The 10,664-nt window shown below is 40.9% G+C and overlaps 1 protein-coding gene across 1 annotated transcript; it reads right to left on the bottom strand.

Annotated features, from left to right (window-relative positions):
• Positions 1–467: 467 nt before the first annotated feature.
• Positions 468–10,397, bottom strand: LOC144799570 (uncharacterized). The gene is made up of 2 exons (XM_078670940.1): positions 9,920–10,397; positions 468–4,368 (listed from the first exon to the last, which is right to left on the bottom strand). Exons 1-2 carry the CDS (start codon positions 10,244–10,246, stop codon positions 2,188–2,190), a joined length of 2,508 nt encoding a protein of 835 aa, XP_078527066.1. The 5' UTR covers positions 10,247–10,397; the 3' UTR covers positions 468–2,187.
• Between the last annotated feature and the right edge of the window lie 267 nt (positions 10,398–10,664).

Genomic DNA, 10,664 nt, shown 5'->3' with positions numbered 1-10,664 from the left:
TTTATGTGAACTCCTGTCAAGACTAAACATACTTTGGGTAGCCCCAATCCAGATCCTCGCCCGTGGCATTTGACCGAGTCTGTTTTCTTATTTTTCTCACATACTGTTTGGGTTATTTTCTCTACTTATCTAAATTTTTCCTTTTACTATTGAAACAGTTATGCAGTAAAGTGATTACATAATGCAAGTTATTATTACATGTTTAAGTGTTATACACAAATAGCACTCCATGCAATATTTTTCACTTATTCACACAGTAGCAATTTCAGGTTCTGAGCCGTAAGTTTTGAATTTCACCAAGCTACTTTTAAATCTTGGGAGAACAAGAATGTGAAAGAATGGTGGGAAGGTGTGTTGTCAGAAGGTTAACTTTAGGGACAAATCCATTGTGACTGGATGTGATTTTTATTTTCTGTCTCACACTGAAAACATTAAAAATGCTGCATGTAAGAAGGCAAGCACAGAGGTTTGTCTTTTAACTAATCAACATAAATCATTTTATTTCTTTAATTTAACATAATTTGTAATAATATGTATAATAGGTTCCATGAAACTCTTTATACCCATATTTATTTTTTCTAACACACAGCCTTGTAATACAAATTAACCAATCACATAACCAAAAATACTTCTGCTAGATCAAATCCCACCCAAAAATATAATGTACTAAAGGTTATAGCACTTCCTTGATATTCTCACTTGTTGCGTCTACAGTTGTTTGAAGGATGGGTTTGGAAATAAAAATAACAAAACCGAGTGGGCATGTGCCCTAAGAATGGTCAGCTACGTTTGACTGCATCTACGGCCCTTGAAAAGAGAGAAACCTTTATTGACTTTAATGCATGTGACCTTAATCGAGAATGCATTAACACCCACTGCGGCAGCTACATGGGATTTTTTTTTAACTATTCGACAAAGGCTGCAGTGTTTGACCTTCAATCATAAATGTGAGTTGCTGGTGAATCAAACACACTGCCGGAACATTTGCGGTTGATCTCCTAGTTGTGCCTGCATGGCGATTACGATGGCCACTGGAACGTGACCAATGCTGAAAATCTAGGTTTTATAAAGCCAGTGTGGGCAAAACATGAAGCGAATGGCACAAAAAAAATATTCCACTTTGTTTTTAAATCCACATAGCATTAACTTTGCAAATATGAATTTTGCACATATAAATTCCCTTGTGATTATTGGAGATTTCTGCTCCTCCCCATTTTTATTGATCGTCACTACGCGCCATCTGTGTATGCTTCTCTTTCGTGCCCCTTCTGCTACTCCTCCTGACACCCAACTCATGGCCAGTTCAGCCCGGCCACTATTCTCTGCTCCTTGCGTCCTTCAGTCTCAGTCACAGTGAAAGTGACCTCTTACTATGTTCATCTGTAGATTCACTGGCGCCTTTCCTTCAGATCTATGCCCTGTCCACAGTCACTCTCCTTCCATCTTTATTTGCTTCTCCCTTCTGGTTCACCCGGAGACACATGCTCTTCACACAAGTTTCTGTTCTTCATCCAATCCCTTTTGTACCAGTTTGCTACTCTTCAATCAGACTTTTTTTCCTGCAAGCTCAAAAGTCTTTTTTAAGGCAACTCTTTTTTAAATATGCTATCATAATCTATTCAAACAGAAAAGTGTTAGAATATGATGTTTTGTAGGAGATATTTGTATCCATTACAACGTGAATAGGCATAGAAAGGGCTGGTCCACCGCTGTAAAAATATCAGCGGCACTGAAAATGCCTAGTAAAAAACTTTCTTAACAATCGTCTTTGTCCAAAAACTGTACTTCTACTTAAGCAGCAAACTGTAAACGCTTTGAACTTTTCTGAGGTAGGGGCAGACTCTCTGTAAATATCACTGCAGACTGGGAACTGGAAAGTGGCAAAGACAGCTAATCCAAGAAGTGGCAAGGTGCATGGTGGACTGCCGTGGTGATTGAAATATGACTAGTTATTTGTGCACACATCAACAAGTCTTAGAATGTCTTGGCATACGCAGGCACACCTCACCTCTCAGTGGGGTCAAAATGTTGTCTGTGTTGCAATTTATAGCGAACTTGTCACAGATCCAGTGCTTCAGCCACTTAACACAGTTGTAGTCAAACAACAGAAGAAGGTAATACAATACAGGACAAATGACAAAAGGTTGATAGATGAATGTCAAGTAAGCCGATCATGCACTTCCCCAATTAGTCATTGGAGGCACTGCAATGGCTAATTACCACAAAGTCCTCCTTTGTGTATTCTGCCATTTGGAGAATATAATCACCAACAGGCATTGTCATGGTTGATGGATCTTGTTCACTTTTTGTTTCTGGGGAAAAATGTGCACTCTCATAACTATCATTAAATGGCGGATTTATATAACCTTCAGGTGGAATGTAGGTCATCCTGGGTGGTTCTCTGACTTCTCCAAGGTTCTCTGAAGGCTTTTCAGTAGCTGTCCTGTCAATGCCTGGTATTTCTGTCGATCCGCAGTGGACCTCTTTGGGGTGCACAGCCATTTTTAAAATATGATCACATTTAGAAACATTGCTCTGACCGGGATAGTCAAAAATTGGATCTGAATTATTTATCATGGCTTGTTTTGTCTTTTTGGTATTTCTCCGAGGACTGTTTTTGAGAATTTCAGACTCATTACTTGTCGATTCCTCCACAGGATATTGCAAATTTCCCTCCACATGTTCATTAATGTTTAACTTGCTAATTAATGAGGCCAGTTCATTATCGTCTTTATTGGATACATTTGGTTGAGCAACATGGATAAAGGTGGGCGACAAAGTATTTTCTTTTTTTACAACATCGGTTTCGGTAGCAAGTGGTTTAAACAATGGGCTTCCTGTAAGGAAGGTCGAGCCACCTTCAACATCACATTTTTCTGAAACAGCTTTAGGTTCATCTGATCTGGCATCAACTTTAGCGTCAGTACAAAAGTCAAACGTCTGATACCCATTTTCACACAATGTTAGCGGATTAGGTTCAGCAGTGGACGTCTCCTCTAGCACGGTTGCACCAAGGCCTGGTCCACTTTTACTTTCTTTGAGTTTTTTGTACTTTTGATGGCAATTGTCTTTAAAAAGAGGTTTTCGGCCGATGTTAATATCACTGTATTGCGTTAGGAACTCCTCACTCTCTGAACGGGTAGAATGGAAACATTCAGCGGCAAGGCTTTTGGAGGCCGGCGATTCGTCTGTATTATGGCCAGTGGAGCCTACGCCAAAGTTCTTGGAAGCTGAGTTGGAAATGTGTGTTACTTCCTTGTTTCTCATATCTGCTGATGAATCTGACTGGACTGTTTCTATACTGTCCCTGATGTACTGAGCGGATTCTGAATCTGACATTATTCTGCTGTTCGTCTTTGTTATATCAACAGATTCAGAAAGGTCCTTTACGTTGATGTCCATATTTCTATCTTTCTTTGATTTGAAGTCAGTATGTCCTTCAATCCCTATCTTTATGCTCTCAGATTTAGACGTGTCATGTACTTTGCGGTCTACTTCCATGTTTTCATTTGATCTAGAAGTGTTCAATCCTTTGTTGTCCGCCCATTTGTTTTCTGTTGACTCAGAAGGGCTCATTTCTTTGCAGCCCATCTTATTGGTGGGTTTAGTAGCATCAATTCCACTGTTGTCCATTGTTGTTTTTTCTGCTGTTTTAGGCGACTTCAACTGTTTACTGCTAATCTTTATATCTTCTGTCAACGTAGAAGAGCTTAGATCTTGGCTGTTCTTCGTATGACACTGTAATTCTGAACAGTGTGTCAATTTATTGCTCCTCCTTTCATCTGAGTGTGAAATGAGCAACCCTTTTCCTCTAGCATTACGGTCTGGGGATTGTTTGGTGTTGTATGTTTCCTTGCTATCTACCACTAAACCTCCAGTTGTTTCTGACTGATACATTTGTGTGGTGCTTGTCACAGTAACCTTGACAGCTTCAAAATGGCCTCCCACTTTGCTGCCTCTTGCTTCAGGTGGCAGGCCGTCTTTGTTTAATAATCTCTGCTTGGATATTGGACACGTATTTGTCTTTTTTATGTTTGCATTACCCAAACTTGGAGGCTCATTTTTAAAGGCTGTTTGGTTCTCCTGCTCTTCAACCCCGTTCTTTCCAGTAACTGCTGCCCTTGTTCTCAGGAACTTTAAAAGGTTGCACGTTTTTCCTCCATTTGACAATTCCACGATTAGTTCACATTCAATTCTTGCCAGAAATAGTTCAAAAGCAATTTTTTGGCTCTTCTGTTCATCTATCTTTTGTGTGAGTATGAACTCAGTTGCTTTTAGTGTACTGTAGCCTAGTTTCTGTAAAATTCCTTTCACTACAGTTTCTGGAAGCACAGATCGAACATTGTAGACAAAACTGCCAGTAAATGTCTGAAAAATACAATAATAGAAACACATGTTAATGAATGCACAAAAGTGAATCAGTTAAGTTTTCCTTTTTTTTTCATAACAATATCTTGTTCGTTTTTGGAACGTCAGACTTTTTTACGCAATTGACCATACAAAACAGCAGATGCCCAACTGCCTGAGCCTTCAACTTAACATTACAAACATAACAGAAGCAGATTCCCCCAAACTGCAGCAAGAATTAACAATGTTTTCAGCCCCTTCAACCCCGGGTCCCCAGCTCATGCTTTGTTACTATAAATCTGGATTACGTCTTCTAGAGCCGGGTTCTCCAATGTCGGTCCTGGAGGGCCTGATCCATGCCAGATTTTTTAGATACCTACATTAATCTAAATGGGGATACGCTAAAAATCTGGCATGGATCCGGCCCTCCAGGACCGACTCTGGAGATAAGAACTCTGCTCTAGAGAGTGATGAGGGTTTCCAACCCTTTGAAAAGTGATACCCCGGTAAAGACACCATTCAGCCCATATTTTGTAATTTTTAAGTGGGCAGCCCTTGGCATTCTATAGAGGGATTTCCAGGCTCATGCAGCTGGTCTAGCTCAGATTTTCACCGTTCCAAAGACTGTGGTTTGTTGTCTTTCCGGCCTTGGCTATGTCCCGCTTCCCTATCACGAGACCCAGTCATAACAGTACGGTGTGGTTTCTGTCAGCTAGGTTTCGAGAAAGTGCATCATGAAAATGATCACACAATTTTGGCTTAAGCTGATGCCTAGTGTGCACAGCATACATTATATAACACAGCTTTTCAAACCCACTTTTTAATGTAGCAAACACTACTGATGTTGTTGGTAACGTAGTAGCTGATATAATAAATTATGTCACTCATGCTGTAACATGAGGGAATGCCTAGTGGCTGGGGGAGTCAGGTTATACAATTATGCATAGTCACAAATGTCATTGCTTTCTGGAAAATTATATGTACAATGTTCTTTCAAGTAATAGTTTTTCATGGCATCAGTAAGGCTTTTTATATTGTAGGCTGAAATGTAATCTTACAGTCCCTCAAAGATTTCAGGGAATATCTTGCATTTTGCAATGATATACCCTGGCGAAACCAAGGATTGCAAGTATTCATAGTCAATTGTGCAGTTAATTAAAACCTCAACAAACAACATCTAATTGGTAATCAAGCAAAGCAGCAATTAAAACCAAGATACCCATTACAACAATAGGCAATATAAGATAAAATGCCATGCGCAAAGCAGCTTTTTTGATAAATGACAAGCGTTTATGACAGTTGTTTTAGGGACGGAAAAAGTGCACTGTGCAAGAGACAATAAATGAGAATCCCAGGGTTGCTTCAGATGTCATCTCCCAGCATTCTGCATAGTGCAGCAGTACAATGAAAACAAAACAAGGGATAGATTGTTTTAAAATCTGTCCCAGAGTGCTCTGCAATAGTTTGTTTTTAGAGTCTGCAAGCAAGCATGGAGAGTCCTAATGTGAGCAACACATATCAAGTATGCCAAGAGTGAGGTGACATTAATTTATGACATGCGAGAAAGAGAGGTGCAGTACGTAAAGACCAGTGGAGAAAGGTCCCACGGTTGCACACTTAACAGGAATGATAGGAGCATTACAACGTTCGTTTTTGACACAAAAAGAAGAAAAGTGCAATGTTCAATGAGCTGAAAAAGGAATTGCCCATGGTTGCCTCGACCTAGTCCCTGAGCATTCCATAAAGTTATATGTGCAGAAAAAAAATAATGAATCTGTGGTTGCTTCACGTGCACTCAGAGATGAAGGGTGCTGCCCCGAAACTGGTCCCAGGATGCTTGTTTCCGGTCTAGGGAGGACCTGGCCCGGCAGTTCGGTTTGGACTGTTCCCATGAGGCACAGGGTCAAGACCGATTTGCATATGGCTAGGTCCAAACTTGGGTGGCGTGGCGAGCAAATAAATGATGGATTAAACCCAGATCTTCGTGACTGGGGGGTGAAAGTTTGCATTGTTCAGCATTCTGTCCATCATTTGTTCCTTTCTCATTTTCTACTGGAATTTTAAAAAAAATCTCAGCAGAGAATTTTCAGATAAATTGAAATGTGAATAAAATGTTATACTATGCTATTAACGCCTTAACCGCAGCGTTTTTTCTGCTGCGGTGCGGTCGTTCTATTGAGTGGGCGGGGCTCCGTCGGCCGACGGCAGCACCCGCGAGGTGGTGCTCCCGTCGGCCAACGGCCGACAGGAGCACGGAACGGGTTAAGGCAAACAAAAACTCTCTGTTTTTTCACAGAATTCTAGCGGTCTCATTCTTCTTCCCATTGCCAGAATGGAAGTCTCCATGGGTACCTAGGTGTGTGAGTTTCGTGTGGAAGCAATGTCTATTCCAGCAATCCACAGGTTCTCTAAGATTCATTAATAAACAGATAATTCACATTCCAGCTGCTAATAGTATTACCACCACTACATGCTGGTTAAGTTATGCCTCATAACTACACATCAAATTCATCTAGATCAGCTGTTCAACTTCAGCTTTTCCATTTGTTTTCCTTTTTGCACCATCCACTGCTATTTCCCATCGACTGCCCTGCTCCCCATAACAAACAGGGGATATCCCCTTGGACATCTTGTGCAAACCTTACCAAGAAGTCCAATTGTTGAAGGTGAACTGGTCAACATTGGTATCTTCCTCCCACTAGAGAACTACTTGAGGTCTTAAATCCTCAAAACATTGTTTTGAGGGTTTAAGACCAGGTAAAAGATTAGGAGAATTTTAGGGCGGGAGAATTAGTGATTTACTGAAGGATTTGTAGTGAATGTAAGGGTTAACATCTTAATATGAAGGGCAGGAGGTTAAAATGATGGTTCTTTTGAAGCGAGATAGCGGTAGCACAGCGCACTGCTTTTAGAGGGAAAGTGCGGAACAAGGATGATTCTGAGAAGATAGTATTGCAGTCTGTGTAAAATAATATGTAATGTCGAATATAGCGGTTTGAGGCCACTTTTTAATGGCGATGTTTTTTCATTTGTAGTGAACCCCTGAGGAAGGGCTAATGACTAAAGCCCGAAATGCATTGGGTAACAGCAATTTCGCAACTGAGGATGTTTTATGTTTTATAGCGTGTCGAGACAAAGGCTCGGATGGGCATATCTGTGCATGAGAAACTGTTAAAATATACATGTCGCACGAGTGATTTGAACAACAAAAATAAATAAGATTACAATAAATCTCTGGATTACAAGGAACAATTATTGTTGAATCTCGACAACTGTTGATAACATTTGATGATTATCGCTAATAATGCTGTGCACCTGGATATGGAAGGAAACTCCCCCCCCCCCCATCCCAATAGAAGCACTCTGCGTGATACCAGGGCAATCGCGCTATCCAGGCAGCACGCAAAAGGAAGACAATTGAATTCAAATGGCAAAACGAAGGAAGATGTTTAAAAACGGTGTGCACTGCAACTCTTGAAATCAGGATGAAGGACATTAAGAAATCTTTTTTTTTTTTTACTGTCTGTCACCGCCTGGAAAATCTTGGTGGTGAGGGAGAGAAAAAACAAATCATGTTCCGCCAGTTATTAGAGAGGACTACCATGGCGAAGGCATTGCTTTTTTTATTTTTGAAAAGAACATACCGTTTTGGGATTTTCCTTTAGTAAATAAAAAAAGCATACTGTTTGCTGAAGGGTTGTATCATGGTGACACAGCCCTGCACCAAAAATCAGATTGAACCGACAGGAACCGCTGTGACGGCGGTTCCTGCCAATGCTTTCTAATTGAGCACTGGATTAGCAGTCATTTATATATTCAGTGGTCTGGATCTACGCCATGGCGACTGAGGTATTTACTCTGTCGTCCCGTTAAATAATGGCCCAACAGCCAAAAAAGAAATCTGTCCCTTTGGCCCAAAGCAAGAAGAGCACGAAAGGCAGAAAACTGCTAGAGGAGGCATAAAAAACAGAAAAGAAACAGTTACAAAAGAATAAAGTAGGGATAAAAAGGAACTTGCAAGAGTGAGATAAAGAGACAGAAGAGTTGGGTGGTGGAAGAAAGAGGCACGCAGTGGAATTAAGACTAAGCAGCCTGAGTATTCTGCGCCCTACTAGGAAAAGTTTGATGCCTTATACTACAATTTTTCATTTTTTTCTATGTATTACAACTGAACCAGGGTTCCTCAGGCTACACATCATGATATCCATGCTGTCAAGTACAACCGAACATTTACACGGCACTGAGAAAGAGGGTCAATCAAATATGTGGGAAAAAACCCTCCTAAAATACATACTGAAAGCACAAGTCTGACCTGGAAGAGACCAACAAATGCAGGGCACGAGTCGGGGGTCCATGCGGGTGGACGGCGTCCCCCCACTTCTTTCTCAGGGTGGATGCCGTCCACTCTGCCAAGAAGTTTGTCCCCACTAAAAAAGATGCTGAATTTGTCCCAGCGTGATTTCCAAACACCGGGACACATTCAGCAGAGCCTGCACGTTGTTGTCTGGTTTCGATCACAACTACGTGCAGGCGGGGACGGGCCTCTCTTATTTCTGACTCCTGCTGAGCCCTTAACAAAGGCTGAGTCTCAGGGGTCATCAGGCCTCCCTCCTTTCGTTGGAGTTTCTTGGCTGCAGCAGTCAGAAGCCTTACACCTGATGCAAATGCAGCAGAGAGGAAACAAAGGCCTGCACCTTGTTGCACTTCACACATACTTAAGAAAGGCAGCTTCTTTTCACTTGGTTCAGGCTCTGTTTAGGAGATATGCATGCACTGTTAGAACGTCAGATGTGTAGATCTTTCCCAGTATTTCCACTAAATAAATAGCATGTATATACGCTTACTGCCCTTGAGGAGGCTTTGTAATAATTTAAATATCACTATTTCTGTTAAAGCACTATGGCTATAGTAAGCTTCACGCTGACAAAAAGGTAACATAGTTTTATGTTTAGCTTACACAAGTGTGAATCTTCTGCCTAAATCAGGAGGTTTGCAAGTATACTCGAAATGTGCTCCAATGTACTCATGATACACCTGCTAAACATATATGTGAGGGCTTAAGATCTGATATCACTTCTTGTGATGCCAGTTCCAGTGATGTCACGTGCTGTGATGTCACGTGCTGTGATGTTACGCGCCGTGATGCCACGCGTTGCAATGCCACTTGCATACTGATTAACTATTTATTTTATTTTTATTTTATTTAATGCGATTTTATATAGCATGAACTTTACCCGAAGGTGTCAGAGCGCTTTACATAAGAACCAGTTGCAAAACATAAGGACTTAGGATTACATGCGTTACATAAAAGATGCAAACAGAAAAAATTGCAAATGTACAAGATGTAAAGTCACTCAAGGAAGAGATACAAATGGATATACTCTTATGCATATACTAGTGATTAGAGTTCTCTATATACATATAAACACATAGTAGATTTTACTTTTTTGTGCCCTGAACAAATGTTACCGTTTACACAATCACTGCACTTATAAGGAAATGGATTGAAAATAGTTAAATTTACAATTTAAAAAAAAAAACACCACACACTGCAACATATGGCATGTCCTACCTTCAGCGACCTTATTTCTTTTCTCCAGGGAGAAAGGAACAAGTTGACAGACACAAGCTCCATAAATTCAAAAGCCCGTATCACATTTTTCAAACTGTCCCCTTCTTGGTCGTTACGCTTCTGTAAATGGGTCGCAATAATACTATACAGGCTGTCCCCGCCAAACTCCTCAGAGAGGCAGGAAGCAGGCAGTAAGATGTGTTTAGCTCTCTCCTTCGTGGCTTCCTCGTTGCACGGGGTCAGTTTTCCTTGAAGCCACCTTTCTTCATAGTACGCGATGTAGTCCAGGAAAAGGTTTTCGGCTGCTTCAGTGTTCAGCTCTTTCATTTTTACGGATCGGTGCTTTATGAAACGTAAGCTGTTTTTCTTTACTCGCAGCAAAACTCTAAACAAGGAAGTTGCATGTTTATAGCCCACTTCTTCCAAGTTTGCAAATGCGACACGGCCATTGGCTAGCTGACAGCAGTGCAGACGAGCCGATAGCAACGTTCTGCTGTCAATCCATTTTAAGGCGTGTCCTCTCCAGATAAGGAAGCCGCAAAGCAAAAGTGAAACTTTAAAGGAAGTGTTCTCGACCACAAAGTAATACTGCGTGTTTAGTTAGTATTTTGTCTGTTAAAATAAACGGGGGTAAACTCAACTAAATTCAATGTAATGTGCAGGTGTGCAACAGAAGTAGGGTTCTTTCCGGACTGTGTGTTTTTTTTTTTTGTTTTGTTCCAGTCTGGCCTGTAATTTTAACTCC

The sequence above is a fragment of the Lissotriton helveticus genome, chromosome 12 (assembly GCF_964261635.1).
Source record: "Lissotriton helveticus chromosome 12, aLisHel1.1, whole genome shotgun sequence".
Lineage (NCBI taxonomy): Eukaryota > Metazoa > Chordata > Amphibia > Caudata > Salamandridae > Lissotriton > Lissotriton helveticus.
The sequence above is the reverse complement of the archived record's forward strand: the minus strand, read 5'-3'. Positions and strand labels throughout refer to the sequence as shown.